Below are 17,650 nucleotides of genomic sequence, written 5' to 3' on the forward strand. Positions count from 1 at the left end.
CATACAAGTATCTCTTGTTGATCTTACTCCTGTTACCCCTAAAGCCATAACCATAGAAGAAAATTTAGAAATAATTCCAGGCAAAACATAACACAACAATTACTGACCTGATAGTAAGTTTTTATTTGTTTCACCAAAATAGACAAATTTTGAATCCTTAATGATGCATCATTGTTTACTTTTTTGTTTATCCTCTGATTAGCGGACTTTGGATTGCTGCAAAAAGAAAAGAAAAAAAGAATACCTTAAACACGTCAAACATTAATCTTTAAAGCTTTCTCTATAAAACAAATGGTATAATTAATGTGAAAGCACAGCCATTCCTTGTCTTGATTACCATGCCTTGTTTTTTCTTCCACAAATTCATCTGGAGCTGTGGAAGATGAAATGAGCTTGAAATGTGTCTCTGACACAGCCACCCAGCCCCACACTCTTGTTTGCCATAAATGCAGCCTGAGACTGGAAGCACCCACCACAACTCCCAGAGAACAGGTATGACAGGAGAGTTTTTATGGCTATATGATGGCATTTTACTGCCATGAGGCATAAGGAACAAAATGTAGTTTTTAACTTTTAGAACAACGATGAATATGAAACACATTGTGCTAACACACACTAAACTGTTTCAAATATATTTACACTGTTGAAATGTGTCAACAAAGGGATTATTAATTGGAGTTTTTGTTACATACTATCATACACTACCAGATTTTTCTCTGGTTTGTCCTGGCTTCAGGGAGGAAATCAATCACTTTTTCCTTCACCAAGCAGAAAGGATCTGAGGAAATGCAGGTGAGTCACCCTTTTTCAATACCCCATAACACACACAGGACAGCATGACAATCATGCACTAGGACTGCTCATGAAAAACCATGCAGAATCAAAGCACCCTCTCATAACACTCTCTGAAAGGTTTAAAGAATTCCTAAGGGATGGCTACTGTGAAGTTTCTCACTTTTACAGATTCTTGACACAGCTGCACAACGCAACTTTTGATATTTAATGGTATTATGGTATTGTTTAATGATATTATCATTATGATCAGATAAATGAGAGCTGGCTGGAATGCTGCACTCAAAAACGAACTACCAACTTTTCCCTGTCAAACCAGGGCTCCCTGCAGGGATATGTGTCTGCTGGCTCTGGTTTTATTCAGCATTGTCATTAATAATTTAAACAATGGAATACAGAATACTCTTTCCAGAACAGCCACTGGCAAACTTTAGGAGAAAAAAACCCAAAGAATAACCTTCAAAAAATACTATAGCAATGGAGAATGATCCTGGTAACGTGCAAAAGTAATGGAATTCAATAACTCACAGGCAAAAGATTAGAGTCAGAAGCAAATGCAGAGAGAAAAGTTATTTGCTATAAACCAAAAATGACCTGAATATTGTGATATCATGACTTACTCTGGTGCAATTTATCCCTTTGATTGGTAGTTTCACAAACTCTCTGTACAAAATTTACATATTTTTCATTTATATGTAAGTTACCTACATAAACTTTATTTGCCTTTTTACAGCTCGCTTAACTTTTAGCATATTACATTTTTTAAAAATATATAAATATATCTTTTCTTCAGTTTATTGCTATCAGCATTTCCTGGCTAGTAAGCACAAATAGAAATAATAGAAAGAACACTGCTGGGAAAGGAAGTCTGGTCATATAAAAAATGCACCTCCAATACACATTTAAAACAGACATTCAAAAAAAAAAAAAAAGCGTAGGCACAGTATCTTTTTTCTGTATTTATTATTATAAATCTAGGAAAATTAGGACAGGGGTAATTGCCTCATTCCCAAATGCTCATCACTATGTTCCTAAAAATATTATAAACTATTAAAATACATTTTTGAACATATTAGCCAAACCGTGTGACTGAGATGTGACCTTGGGTTCATTAGTCCAGCCAAACTGTAGCTGTAAAAGCAACTAAACAGTCTAAAAATAACTATGCTTTGCACATGCACAGAACTGGACTCCCTTCCACACTGAATTCATTCAAATTTGCTAAAATCAGAAGAGAAAATCCACAATAAATCCTGCTGACCTACAGAGATCAGCTGAAGTCTCCTATTTCTATATGCATATCTCCAAAAGGCCGATTTGGGGCCTAATCTTCATCTTTAATCTTAATGACCATGGGATTATCTCTGGGCTTTTTCATCATCTTCAGCAGCATTTCTACAGCCACACATTTCAGATGCCTCTCCCTTTAGAGCCCTCAAAACAGGGCACAGGGGTTTCCTGGATATTGTGCCAGCTCTTATTTTAGAATCGACACCAAATTTACTGTGCAACCACAAGAACTCAAAACATAAACATCATAAAAGCTCAGGCTTTCCATTTTCTCATCTCCAAAGCTGTATTAGTATATTGAGATTGATCATGGATGAACAAAAACTTTAACATTTGCACAGCACTGGATCTTCATGACACCAGGGAATCAGCCCAGCCAGCAGGGAAGGTTTGGGCTGCTTTAACAAAAAACCTCACCTCCCTCTATGACAAGCTGACCTGCTTAGTGCCAAAATGATTCATTCCTGTAGCTTAAAACAGAAAGTTGGTTGGGGTTTTTTTGCTTTGGTTTGGCTTTTTGTTGCTGTCTTAAATTGCAGGAAGCAGTTTATTGATATTGGGAATTTTTGCTGGGAAAAGCTGGGCCACAGATATGCTCTGGAACTGTATTTTTACTACTTGGCAAAACTCCATTATCCAGTTTCAAGATGCTCTGCTAGTGGAGACAAACAACAATTAAAATCAGAACATCAGCCTTGGGACAACCTGGTGCACAGAAAATTTTAATTTTAGTAATTTTAAAATTTTTCAGAAGATTATGGCAAAGGGTCCAAGAGAAATTACAAACTCCAAGATCCCTTAACATTTTTCAGCAGGTAGTTGTAACCAGAAGTTTAACCCACTGTTTTTAAGGTTCAATAAAAGCAAGGGAGTGAGGTATCAGTACTACTACTACTAATCTCTACCAATCATTTTAAATTTAATCAAACATGTACCCTCAATAACTCACTATTGGTAGTAGATTCCTTTTTCTGGGTTTTTTTGGTAATGAATATCCTCTTGGCTCATTATTCTTCAACCATGGGAGGTCAGTTGTCTTTGACACTCCCAATTAATACGTGTTAGCCATGACTAGGATGAATGACTTGGACAGAAAATTGTTTCTAATGCTTCCCAGAGTGAAACCTGCTCTCAGCACCTTCCAGTGCAAACAGGACTTCACTTCTGTGCTACAGTAATTGAGATCCTTCTAACCACATTATGCCATTAAATGATTATAAACACAGACTGTTTATAGGCTAACTACTAAAATGACCCCTGTGCTGAAAAGGAAAAGTTGAAAACTGAGGGATTCTTCCACCAAGCAGCCTCTGTGCTGGTGTTCAGCAGAGCTCCCTCATCTACAGTCACTGATTTACTTCTACCTTTCAGATTGTGTCAGAACTGTCAGGTTTGTGTATGGAACAGCCAAGCACAGACCTGACAGATCTCTCTTCACACCACTGCTATGAAAGGACCATGATTAGGTCCTTGAACAGGAGATCCCTTATTTTAAAAAAATAACTAAATCCACCTTCACTTCCAATGCTGATAACCAGCTCTCATTTTCTCAAAGACTCCGACCTGAACTCTCAGCAGTATTCGTAATCCACTAAACAGCATTTTAAATATTATTTCTTTAGTCAATATAGTTCATCATCCTAAGTATTGATGTCTTAATTTGTCTCTCTTGAAGAGGAAATAATATAGCAAGATGCTGGCTACACATTTCTATTTTATGTTGTTTGTAGAACTGCATTTTTTAGGCTGGTCCAAGTCATGGCACGCTAATATTTTTTACAAAGCATGAAGTCTTATGTGCAACTATTTCTCAAACAGAAAGATAAAATTCTGAACAGAAATGGCCAAAAACTTCTAAGAGCAACTTTAAACTCGTTTTCAGTTCTTGAAAACTATTTTATGAAAGATTTTAATGAAGTACTTGTACCCATATGTTGAACTGTTGAATTTTTACGACAAATAAAATGTTTATAATGATTATATTTTTATTAACACAAAACAATTCTGTTTATTAGAATACATTAGGTCCAATGACACTGAAATAAACTGGTGGAAATACAGGATGCAAATTAAATAATTTTGATGATAAAAAGGTCTATTTTAGAACCAGTTTAAGACATAGCTTTAAAAAGCAGCTTTTTAAAACTGTAAGATTCTGGTGGCTACTATAAACATTTTAAGGCTATCCATGCTCTGAACTGCTCCTTTTATGAGGTAGGGATACTGAGCTGCTTCAGTGGCAAACAGCCCAGCAAAATAGGGCAAATCTGTCTAGAAGTCGATAGGAAGCAGAGCGGTAAAAGATACCCTTAAGCAATTTTACATTTAGGAGCAACCTACTTATGACAAGATACATTAATTTCAGTAGCAATAAAACCAGACAGGAGCATCTATCCCAATAATGCATTAGTTTAAAACTCCTGATTACAGAGAGAACTTCAGTGATTTTGAAATACTACCAGTGTCATGAATCACAGATTGAGACTTCATATAATCAGGGATTATGTGCCTTTAACTTTTCATTGACCAAAAATCTATCAGAAAAAGGAATGTGATAGCTTAATGGCCTCATGCTTAAATCTATGCAGACTGCAAACCAGTTGTGTCCTCCCCTGCCATCTGTTCCTTGATGGTACTTAATGATTAAGTCTGGTATCATAACACACCCTAATTTGAAATATACCATTGTTTGAATGTATTCGGTGAGTTCAGTGAAATGCTACTCTGTGGTTTGGCTTACAGCAGCACAGCATTCACTTGTACAAATAAATGCTGCATCCCTAATAGAGTTTCTTTTCTGCAAGGTCCTTTTAACTGGAATGCTGAGGTTCACTTTTGGTATCTGTCAAATATTTCACTAATTACTGATAACAGAATCTGGGGATAGACTTCAACTAACAAAGCAGCATCTTCATTATTTACTACTGGCAAGAAAATAATAAGCATGCTCATAATGTGTTTTACAAAGAGATTTAATACAACAGTGTACTTTTACTGACAAAATTATTAGAAGTCAAAACAAAACTGGAGAAAAATTGATAATCTTCAAACTGCTTAAACATTTGACACTTACCTTTGACATTTGACATACCTTAAGCATTTGACATTTACTTTTAGGTTGTACAACACCTGTATTTCTACCTTCAAGACTGTGCAACAACTGATGTACAGCTGACATGGTCATGTAGCTCTGCAGACATCTGCTCCAACATATGAAGATATCTCAAACACTGAGATGCCCTTTGCCACAAAATCAGTATTAGTACCTCAATTTAAAGACACTCTGCTAGCTCTGCACTTAGCAAGGACTGACTGTGTGTGTGCCAGAAGTTCAACAGCTGTATCCAACGTTTTCTGCCTCGTGACCATGCGAGCTTTAGGAAGCAGGCCTAACATCAAACATCGTTTGGCCCTTGCACAAACCCCCACTTCCTAGGATTATGTCCAACATCATAAACCGTCAGGAGGCTGAAGCCCCATGCCTACTTAAAAATAAAAAAACACCAAACCACGACCAACTGGCCTAACCCAAACAGAGTGGCTGGTGGGATCACAGGGAGCAGTGCCAAGAACATTTACGTGGATAATGAGCATACGCAGACGGCCTCCCCCTGGCAGCCCCAGCTCAGCATCTGCGCGGCTCAGCCGCTCCCAGGGCAGCCCGGCTGGTATTCCCAGCACAGGAGCTGCCGGCTCCTCACGGCTACTGGGAGAGCTGCAGCCCTGCCCTGCACAGGAACGCCGGGTCTCCTTGCTCCAGGGACGGGGACCTGCTGCACGTCACAACCTCCGTGCGGTCCCGCCTCAGCGTGAAGAGACACCTCCTCACATCCCCACGCCCCCAGGTTTAGGTGGGAATGTGCCAACAGCCAGGCAAAATCACAGTACATTCAACAGGTCTGCTGACTGATCTTTAATTTCTTCCTCCCAAAACTAAGTCCAGAACAGCCCAGATTTATTTTTGTTCTTTTTCCTAACTGCAGTAGGGAAGATGTATCCAGGTGAGTAAAATGTATGAGAAAACAAGAAAGAAGGTAAATCAGTTCACATGTCATTGACTAAGTGTTATATGTGTATATTATAAAATTGGCTTTTCGCAAGATGTGTGCTATATGATTAATAACATAGTAAGGATATAAGGATATAAGTTTATTTCTGCTATTGGTAAGACTAGATATAAAGGGAGTAGTTGATGTAGCAGCTGCTTAAACTGTCTGTTTGGTTGGGATAACATCCAGTGAACATGTAAAGAAGACTCTGCTACTGATAACACCAACTATCAGCATCTACCACCCGCAGAAGGCACGGACCAAGGCCCAAGCTGGACGCGATAAAAAGGACACAGCCACGAAACACGCATGCTCTAAAAAGGCGGACCCAAGGAGGGACCATGCAGAGCAGTTCCTGGAATATGGAAACTAGTTTATGGAATTTTATGAATATTCATATATCGATATAACGAAAAGTGTATTTAACGAGTATCCCTGAGAAAGCAAGGGGTGGACTTGGCTGAATGCCAAGTCACCCAGCCGGCCGTTCTTGGTTTTTTCTTATCTCCTAATTGTCTTAATTATTTTATTAAACATATTCCTTAAAATTTACTAAAAAGTGAACCTCGTTTTTCACACTAAGCATACTCTTATGGAAAAGACCAAAAACTCCCCCAAATCCCTAAGTTCCAAGTTTACAGAGCAACCACTGCCTTCATCATCAAATAGGATTAAATAACTTTATTACTATTGTTTCACCCTGACCTCAACTATTCTTTTGCTATCACACTAAAAGGTAGTATGTAAAAAAAATAAAGCTTTCTGCCAAAAAATTGAACCTAGTGGGTCACTGCTGACTGCACCAAGTCACCTGAGTGAGCTGCCCACAACAAATCAATGAATGTGGAGCAGCCTCTGGTCCACAGCTGGCCAAAGGTAATCTGGCTGCCACCAAATTAACAAGTGTCACTCACAGAAAGGAAAATCCATAGGATTCAGAGCAACGCAGAACACTTAACATACAAACACATCTAGGTATTAAAAATTGGAGAATTCCTAGAATAAACATCAACAAACAGAATTTTTTAATGGAGGAAAAACATCTAAGAACCAGAAAGTCTGACAAATACATTCTACCCCAACAAATCTAAATCTCTTTCAAGGGACATCTTGTTAGTTTGCTTGGTTGGTTTTAAAGAGTTTTCTTAACTACAGAAGGTTTAGCTGGAAAAGGGAGAAATAAACTGCTGTAGTACTTGCACCACACAATTTTCCAAATTAAACCAAACCCAAAAGGTGCCCAAGGATGCAAGAGTGCACAGGCCAAAGGACAGGAAAGCAAGAAGATGGACATGCCACAGAAGGAAAATATTGAGGATCATGAAGTGTGAAGTTTTGACTTCTCCTTCAAGCACAGTGTGTTATTTTCCCTCTTAGAACCAGCATTTTTTACTCCTGAAATGAATCCAAATTTCCAATACCTATTCAGTTCAGTACCAATTAACAGAGCAGCTGAGAACTACTTGACTGTGTGATTAACACCTCAAAGCAACTGACCACGAGAACGCAGCAAACCTTGCCACCCCCAGTAATCCTGTGACAAGAGTAAGATCAGCTTTACACAAAAGCGGTGCCAGATCTGCATCACAAGATGGCACCAAACATCCCAGGGCACTGCAGTCAGGAAATGCTTTCACGGTGCACCTCGGGAGGACCATTCTGCTAACGTGCAGGTATTAGTTTGGAAGAAACATCAAGTGATAAAAGCAGCAGAATAGGGCCAGGAAGTTGTCATCACTGCCAGGAAGCAGCAAGCGGTACAGAAGAGAAGACAATAAACACTTACTGCCCTGAGCAATTACATTCGTAGAGCTAACATGCCTTCTAAAACATTTAAAATATTAATACAAGGAAAAACTACTATGTGGCATTTAAAAGCAGTACACATTTATGCAGTCTTCTTTACTTAAGCTTAAGAAACCCCGATTTTTAAGAGTAGTTCTAACTATCCTAACTAACAGCACCACAGCAGCATGTACTTTGCTTTATTTGATAATCACAGCACTACCAAAAATTATTTCTCCTTTGAAAGACTTGGAAACACGTTCACTCATTTTACTCTTGACTTTAAACTTGGTTGAAGCTACAAATTCTGAAAAATTAGCTCTTTCTTCAGAGTCACAATAGCCTGACCAGAGGTAAACAATGGTACTCAGCAGTAAAAACTACAGGAAATACTGATGTGTGACCAGCCAAGTGAGATGGCACCAAAGCTACACAAATATGCAGTTTTAGTGACTAGAAAGATCTTCAGTTCTAAAATCTGCACCACACAGATTTCCATTAAACACCTCTGGCTGGAACACCATGACTGTAGATAATTTCCTTTATTATGAAGGGAAAAAACCCTCTGTAAGTAAATTATTAATAATAAAATTTTTATATTTCTTTACGCCCATTTTTTGACTAGTGACAATGTGACATTTGTCTGCATTCTCTAGTACATCTCCTGGTATCTCTATTCTGGTTTTGTCCAGCATACACAATACTCTGAATATACAGCAAGTGTATTCCCAGGATACCAGGAAATTCCAACAGACACTTTTTGCTCAGGGCCTTATTTAAGAAAAACAAAGATACCACACAGAGAAAAACTAGAGCAAATATTTCCCTGAAGCTCAAACCAAGATAAAATTCTGTAATAAACCTAAGTGGACTGTGACTGTCTTCTGTCACTATAGGAAAGGAAGAAAGTACTGGAGTGTCTCCAAATGTGCGACACAAAGATTCACTCAATGGCCAGGAATACGACAGACACCATTTAGTAGTTCATCCCTTACAATTTCCCATCCAAAAATACAACATCAGACAATTTTTGCTTGACTCAAGTAGTAGCCTTGCTTCAATTCAAAGCCTTGGCATCAATTAATCCCATGAAATGAAAGGGATGCATCTTGCAAACAGTGCTCAACAGCAACTGCCTCTGGAGCATCTTTAGGATAAAGACTGGACTCTAGAGAGTCTCACACAGTTATTCCCAAATAATCCTTGAACCTGACTGAAGTTATGTGCTCTAACAAAGCAGCATTTCAGAAAAATGTCTTGATCCCTAAATAATTACTACCTAGAGAAAAGTGGTGCATTATGACAGACAACAAAGGCAACAAATTACTATTTAGTTTAAAGAAAAAAGAGGAGGAAACAAAAATAAGAGGAATACATCAACAAACACAAAACTTACAAGTCCCTTCTTAACAGAAGAAACGAGTAAGGAAAATCTAGAAGTAAATCTCAAATCTGGCATAGGATAAGATGAGCTTGATTTAGCACCCAAAATCTCTTAACTAGGTTAGTTTTAAAAAGAAAGATCAGGGCACAGCAGTCCTCTGCAAAGGTTTGGGGTGGGGGGATCCCCAGACCAACCATGGAACCTGAAGCAGCACAGCCTTGCCACTGAAGGGTACAAGCTGGTCAGCCAGTTGTCTGTAGTTAACTTAAAACTCTGGATTTTACTGCTGCTGTTATTCTCATGGAGTGCTTTGAAACAGCATGTAGAACGTGAAATGCAAAATTCTCTGAAACTGCAAAGCCATAGTGAATGTATGCTCTTTCCTTGCCAGAATGCTTTCAAAGCTGAGACAAGTTATTTTGATTTATGGAACAGGTTGACAGGCTTAACAGAAACCTCTGTATGTATCAAAAAATAGTTTTTAATTCAGTTTTTATTCCCTGGCCCAAGGAACTAGCCCCTAGAGTAAGGACAGGGTCAGTAGCAGTCCACCAGAAGTAAGGAGACAGAGTCAAAGAAAGATAGCCAAGATGGCACATGAAGGAGAGAGAAAAGAAGTGGATGTGTACATTTAAATGAGTGTTAGACGATTTAATTCCTAATCTTCAAAATTTTGCAAAGAACAAGAGTGAACTACAGAGTAGTTTCATGCTCAGAAATAAATCAGGGAGCCAAGATGAAGGAAAGTGGACATCAGCTGTGGAAAAGGGTACCAAAGTGTAACAAAAACTAGTAAAACAGAGACAAGCCAAGATCAAGCACTTCAAGCATTCCATATTCAGTCCATGCATTTTTACCCTTTATCTACCAAAAACCCAAGCACAAGTGCAGGTATCAGGCTGTGTCCACCTCAGCTGCCCAATTCAGAGCTCAGTGCAGGCTGATGGTCCTGTCTAGAAGTATTCATCATTACACTAAGAACTACATTTTCCACTCCTCTAATCAAAAGGGTTTAATTCCAACACTGTGGTGCACATTGTGCTGGACCACTTATTAAAGAATTTGCTTCTTTACAAAAAAAAATGACTGTTACAAATTCCGCCTAAGAAAAACCTCAGCTCTGCTGCTGCAGAACTACTGTTGGGAGCAACAACTCTCACAAAGTCCAAGTGACACCTTGCACCTGTGGAAAACCTGACAGAGCACATCTGGGAAGTGTGAATCTATACCATGAAGTGATAAAGGTGTGGACTTAATAATATTTGACCTTTTCCTAAAATACACGTTCCTGCTTCTGCTGCCAATGTCACCAATTTCCTTTCCCTCAAACCTCTTTTCCATTTCCCCACCCAGCCAGAGCTTAGCTGAAGGCACCTCTCCCTCCCTGGCCTTCCCAAGAAGGAGTTAATTGGGGTGAGTGGCTGCTGCTGCACTCTTTCACAGAGCCAGGCAGCTGGCTCCAGCACTGGAGACCGAGTCCAGCTCTCAGGGGAAGATATAGGCAAGCCAGAAGTATGGGCTGGCAAGCTCTACTGCTCGGAAGAAAGCACACAACTGAAGGCTGAGAGCTCAGAACAGGAGCCAAGGAAGCTGTCCAGATTCTAGGCACACACCATCAGCATGGTGGGAGGAAAGAGGCAGCCAGTCCACCTGGAAAATTTCATGGTGTGAAAGGCCTGCAGTGGATCCAGTCAGCAAAAAACTATGGGAGAATGGTAAAAGGGGAAAAACCCAGCAAAAGAATAAAAGACTTCATCTTTGAAGCAGTTTTCAGCACGTCTGGATGCAAAGACTGATATGGAAAGTATCACTTAATTTATGTAATTAAGACCAAAGTTATAAATGGCACACTGGGATGAAAGCAGCCAGGTTTTCCAGACAGTGGATTAAATTAACTAAATTCTAGAGTTTGGCTCTGTACATTACCAACTCTGCATATATTCTGAGCCCAAGAGTTCCCTTAAATTAGATTTATTTCCACAAATACAAAGCACAGTAAAATAAAACAATTAAAGCTAAAATACTGTTTCAAGTCTTTGTTGCTTGACCAAATATTAATGGTGGTGGTAAATGTAATGAAAGCCCCCAATCTTGTTGTAACTACTTGCAGCTGTCTCTTTATTCAAAGGAACCAGCAAGACTCTTGTCAGTTTGGGAACTGCAACTCATACTAAAAGACTTTCATCATTTCTTACCCAATCCAATTGGAATTCAGTTAACAAGTATCAGAGAATAAGATCTATCAAAAGTAGAAATAAATACCACTCAAAAAACGAGTGTTTCTGTAAAAATACTGCAATTTTTTTTTTATCAGAGGAGTTTATAAACAGTACAGTGCTAAGACTATTAAAAAATCCCTGAGGTGATGTTAATCATGTTCTGTAACGATATCTCCAGGACAACTGAGTATTATTTTACTGCAGTTGTACTTGGGTGTGCAACAGGTGACTAATCCATTGAATTATACTGGTTCACTGATTTCAGTACCATGCACAACAGACTCCACTCAAGCCTACAAGCACTTTATAAATATAATGTTAGAAGCATTATGATACAGAGGTGCAGTGAAGGTATGAGGCATTCCGGGCATGTTCCTCCACCTCCCTGCCACAGCAGAACACCACTGCAGTGATCTCGTGCTCTGATTTATTTCCAAGAAGCATGACCTCTTTTTTGCATCAAAGACCACAAAGATAAAGGCTCAGATTTAGAAAGACAGATGGGTTTCTATCCACAAGTATCAGATACTGACTGATCCCAGCAGAAGGTAAGTAACCAGATACTTCTGAAGAACGGGACCTAAATTCAAACAGGAAATTGGAGACATTCTCTCAAGTTAGGAGCTAATAGTATAAACACTGGGACTCTCCTTAATTAAAAATAAAATTTTAAAAATATCATTAATTGGCCTGTAGCATCTCCAGCAAGGAAGAGCCCTTCAGATGTAACTGGACACTGAACAGAATCTGTGCAATTTTCACAGGTCCCAAAACATCCAAAGGTAAAAAACATACAAGGAATGTGATGAATTCTCTCATGGATGAGGTCCTAACAAACTCAATACTGATAAACCCCACAATCTCAGCACCACCAGCACCCTGCAACTATTCCAATGCTGACACCTCTTTCCCCTGAGTCACTGCAATTGCTGAAAATAAAGTTGATCCAGACAAGTACAAGGAGAAACAAATGCTGGGCTGACAAACTCTCACTTGTAGATGATGGAGGGCAGGATTAACTCTTTTCTAACAGAACAAAAAACCTTCTCCAACAAAGGCCTTTTTTTTTTTTTTTTGACTGTGTAACTGTTCACAAACCATGCCTAATCCAATATTAGCACTCACTTATATGGTCACAGAATTTGTTTTTTCAACATTTGGCAAGAATAAAGTAAGTGTTAAAGTATACGTGCAGCAGGACCACAGCACCTCTAACAGCCCCCACTGCCATAGCTCCTAACCACAGACCTCCAGTTCCCATGTGAAGCCACTGAGCTTTAAAAAAACCAACAAAACAAACAAACAAAAAAAATTCCCCAACTCCAACATTCTGAAGAAAAAACATTTTTCTTTTGAAGTCACAGGACGCAAAATTTTCTGCCACATTTCCTCCATATATATGCTAGCAAAGAATGAAAGGAAAATAAAAGAGAAATAAAAATGGGAAACACTGGAAATAATCTGTATCGATGATTAGTTAGAGGCATATCTTTTAAGTGTTTTTGCAAATGAAGACACTTGCTTAATAGGTGGATATTCAAAGTGAACAGGACTGAAAGTCAACACAGGTTTCCACAATGACTTCACCGCAGATGGGACCAAACAGCAAAACATGAAACAATTTTTCCCCTATTTCAATCCTGGCACAAACCCCAAAACAAACTGAACTTTCCCAAAATATGAACAGAATTCTAAGAGGCAATTCTAAGCAGTAACCAGCCCTGATACATCTCAGTTCTCAAAAGACCTTCCAGTGTAGTGACATATTTCTACAATGTATTTTATTTGTATGCCAATGCTTTTACACACACCTCCAGTTTGAGGTGGCTTTTACTGTTCTGAATACAAAACCATTTATTTTTTAAATTTACACCTCCAATGTGTATTTTTCACAGGTACACACCTACTGCTTCCTAAGTACAGCAATCATGGCACAGGGTCAAGGATGAACAAAGTCACAGCCAAATTCATCACACAGTGCCTTAGGGCATGGGAATGTTCCTTCTCCACAGTTTTCCATTTTATATACACGCATCAGGTATCAATTTATACTCAGTATTAAAAAATTGACTGAAAAAAGTTTAAGACTATACTCTTCAAAATCACCTTGTTCCAGTGATAAATCTGCCTTCCAGCTGTCAAACTTTTTTATCCCATAGAAACACTACATATCAAATGCATGGCCACAGCTGAAAATCTACTTACTTTATGCAGTCCAAGAAAAAAAGAAAGAAGTCATAAAATAAAAATAGTATTCTTCAGTGAAATGCATCACTTAAAATGAAATTCTTATTAAAGTGTGCCAGAATCCACTCAGATTTTTTTTTTCCCAAAAAGTTCCATTCCACCAAGTTTTGCCATGTTTTTCAATGTTAGAGTGAACATTAGAAGTGAATACTTTGGGAGTCTTAGCTGTACAAAAGTAGGTGACAAAGAAACTACTGGTTTCAAAAGGCTGTGAATTCACACTTGAATGTGGTAAAGTGCTGTTCTTTTGACACAGATTAGTTACACAAGCTGAACACCAAAGGCAAAAACTTTTAAAGCACTAAATATGAATAAAAGCTATAAACAGAGCAAGAGGATGCCCATCCCTGAGCAGCGTTCCTGAGGAACAGCTGCCTACTCACTGATGGATGTACCCAGCCAGACGTAAGTCCACAGCTTTTCATACCTATACAAAAAATAGATGTACTTCTCTGCAGAGACTTAAAATGTAAAAAAGATATGTAGGATTTTTTGCACTAGTAACACTTTTATGATTATATCACTAGACACCTGACAAGTGTTACTCCTCTACATGGCAGTAGTGGGCAACATTCCAGTCAAAACTATGATTAACAGAGAGCCACTGTAAAGGATCTTTTTCTGACAACCGGAGTATTCAATAAACAGTTTATAAACGCATATAAAAACGTTTCTTCTGTCGGCTATAGCCACATCTACTCTATTTTGGAAGCATGGCAAATGAAGAAGAAGGGGTTTAAGGGCAGTCCTTTTGCTCAGTGCACAACCCTGTGTGAGTTGCATGCCATCCTTAAGTTGCACGTCATGTGCGCCAAGATATGGATTAGAACCTTATTAGCCAAGCAAATTTATTTAAAATTTTCTTTATGAGCATGACTTACAGCAGGATGAACCTTTTTTATGCCTCTCAGTGGAAATCTGGGAATCTATTTACAGTCATTCTATTTTCCAGTAAGTTCTACAATGATGATTCAGCCTGTATCACACTATACATCCTGCAAATACATTACTCGGACATTCAGCTGCGCAGAGCCGGAATCTGCCACGATCCCAAGTCTCCTCTTAACTCACCACATGACCGTGTCATGCACAAATAAAAGTAATGTACCAAGGTCAATATGGGGAGAGGGGGGAAAAGGATTTTTTTGTAAGGCAGCAAAAAAATACAAGAGAAATGAACCAACAAAAAATTACCCCAAGGCAGCGCTTGCCCACACTCACATTTGCAGCATGACTTCGTTCAGATACACTCCATCCACCAGCGCCACATATTCCTCCAGGTTGGTCCCATTTCCTCCAGCCAGCGGTCCGAACGTCTTCACCTGGAACAGAACCAGCAGCAGCACCGTGACACTAACTCCACCTCGATCCCCTGCCGCAAGGCTCTTCTCGAACAATGGCAAATCAAACCGGGAATGTGTGAGGGGCAAATGAACGCTTACCCAGGTGACAAGAGGGCTCGACATGAACTGCTCCAGAACGGGTGTGAAGATCTCGTTCTCCATTTTACAAAAAAAAGGTTAACATCAATGCAGCTCCTCTGATGCAAAAAATAAAGACAAGTCCTTCACTGCAGCAACTCTCTGGAATGCTCCAAGGATTCAGCTGGAGTGAGTGAACCCCATTTTTATCAAGCGATGCAACAGCAACAAAAATCAGTGCATTGGCAAGCGGGATTTATCCTCCCCTTTCAAAAAAAAAAAAAAAAAAAAAGCTTCCGAAAGTCCATCTACGCGTATTTCAGCCTTTCCATTGATGCCTCTCCCTTGCTTAGCGATAGGGTGGAAGGAAGGAAGGAAAGAAAAGAGGGAGGCTGCCTAGCTACTAGGATTCTGCATCAGACAAAAAAAAAAAAAAAAAAAAAAAAAAAAAAGAGAGAGAGAGGAAGGAAAAATCTGCTTCAGCAGCGGCAGCGCCTCAGAAAGGAAGGAGAAATTCCAGCGAAACTCGGCGAGCTCATCCTGGCCCTTCCCCACAAAAAAAGCCCCAAGCCCGGGCGAGGGGAGCAGCGAGGGCAGCGACCCCCGCCCCTCTCGAGCCAAGCCCCCCGGGCTGCGGCTGCACCGGAGCCCCGCTGCCCCCCCGCACCGGCACCGACGGGGAACCGGCCCCCGGAGGGATCGGGGGCTATTTTAAATCAGTTCCCTTTTCTATCCCTTCCCTTTTCCACTAAACTGCGACGCCAGAGAGCGGCAGGACCGGCACACGCCGCCCGGCCCCGCAGCCTCGCCCTTCCCCCGCGCTGGCCGCTCCCCTCAGGCTCCGCTCTCCCCTCGCCGCTCCCGGAGCGCCCCCCGACCCCTCCCCAGCTGTTCTCCTGCCGCTCCGCCGCCGCTTCCGCGGCACCAGCTCCGTTCCCCACCCCCGTCCTCCCGACCTGCGGGGCCACCTCGCCTCAGCCAGCGCGGCCGCGCCGCATCGCTCGCCCCCTCCTCGTCCTCCTTCCTCCCCTCCCTGCCTGCCTCCCGTTCTCCCTGTCCCACGGCCGTCCGGCGTGCGGATCCCTCCGCCCGCAGCCGGGTATCCCTCCGCCGCCTCTCGGGGATGGCGGCGCGATCAGAAAGGGGCGGGGCCGCGGCCAAACCGCTGCAGGACTCGCGCCCGGCGCGCGCGCGCGCGCGATGCGGCTGCGGGCAGTGCTCAGCCCCCGGTGTGGGGGGAGAGAGAGCGCCTCGTCCCTTCCCCGCGCCGGGAATAAAGGTTCCCCTGGGGGATGGTAAAGCTCTTCCCACCCCCCTTTTGGGGGAATAGAGGTGCCCGTGGGGGAGATGCTCTTCCATTCCCTTCTTGTGTAATAAAGATGCCCGTGAGGGGAAAACTCAGCGCCGGAGGAATAGTCTCCATTTGCCTTAGGAGAATAGAGGTGCCCGTGAGGGAAAAAGTGTGGGAGGGAAAGATGGTCTTTCATTCTCCTTTGAGGAATAAAGGTGCCCGCGAGGGGAAAACTCAGCCCAGAAGAATAAATGTGCCCCTAAGGGGAGTGAGAGAGGGAGTCAGGGAAGGCTCTTCCAGCTTACCTCTTGCGCAATGAAGGTGCCCATGAGGGGAACACTCAGCGCAGGAGGGATATTCTCCATTTCCTTTAGGAGAATAAAGGTACCCACGAGGAAAAAAGCCCGGGAGGGAGAGAGGAAGAGACAGGCTCTTCCATTCCCCTTGGGAGAATAAAGGGGCCTGTAAGGGGAAAACTTGGCGTGGGAGGGAGGGAGATGGTCTTCCATTCCCGTCATATGGAATAAAGATGCCCGTGAGGGGAGAAGGGTGGAAAGGAGATGCTCTTCCATTCCCCTCTTGGGGAATAAAGGTACCATGAGGGAAAGCTCAGTGTGGGAGAGAGATGACTTTCCTTTCCCCTTTTAGAGAGTAAAGGCATCCATGAGGGGAGGAAAAGATGCTCTTTCATTCACCTTTGGGGACTAAAGGTGCCCGTGAGGAAAAAGCTCAGTGCAGGACTAGATATTCTTCCTTTTCCCTTTTTTGAGAATACAGGTGCCTGTGAGGGGAAAAACTCATACTCTCAGGAAGTGGTATCCAGAAGCAGGACAGGTTTTCTCCTCAGAAGGTGGAATCCAGACACACCCATGTTAATTTAAAATCCAAAACCTTTCTGGAAAGGTTTTGTGGGGAATCAGGGGATGACAAGCACTGTGTTGGCCTGATCCACCTCCTGCTTCTTGTGCTTTCCAGTATTCAATCCTGCATTAATATGCATAGATATATCTACTTAATACATTCCGTGGTTCATTGACAAAGCATTTTACAAAATCTCAAACTAAATCCAGCTTGTCTTCTTTGTGGACTAAATTAAATTGCAGCAGCATTTTTTTCAAATACCTTTAGTTTTGCACACCCAATTAAAAAAAAATCCCACAAAACATCGCAAT

The 17,650-nt window shown here is 41.1% G+C and overlaps 1 protein-coding gene across 7 annotated transcripts in view; it reads right to left on the reverse strand.

The window, feature by feature from the left end:
- The window catches only part of CCDC88A (coiled-coil domain containing 88A), a 62,805-nt gene extending 46,571 nt beyond the window's left edge, over window positions 1–16,234 (reverse strand). For 5 of the 7 annotated variants that reach the window (XM_083858143.1, XM_083858146.1, XM_083858145.1 and 2 more), the window contains exons 1-3: window positions 15,209–15,960; window positions 14,988–15,088; window positions 108–216 (exon numbers count right to left, since the gene is read on the reverse strand). In XM_083858143.1, coding sequence (XP_083714269.1) covers window positions 108–216; window positions 14,988–15,088; window positions 15,209–15,271 — 273 coding nt within the window. In that variant the 5' untranslated portion in view covers window positions 15,272–15,960. Of the gene's footprint in view, window positions 1–107; window positions 217–14,987; window positions 15,089–15,208; window positions 15,961–16,143 lie in introns of those variants that run through there. The other 2 variants (XM_083858140.1, XM_083858141.1) reach the window with 2 other exon arrangements.
- Between the last annotated feature and the right edge of the window lie 1,416 nt (window positions 16,235–17,650).

Source organism: Zosterops lateralis (genome assembly GCF_965231275.1).
Source record: "Zosterops lateralis genome assembly, chromosome: 3".
NCBI classification, from domain to species: domain Eukaryota; kingdom Metazoa; phylum Chordata; class Aves; order Passeriformes; family Zosteropidae; genus Zosterops; species Zosterops lateralis.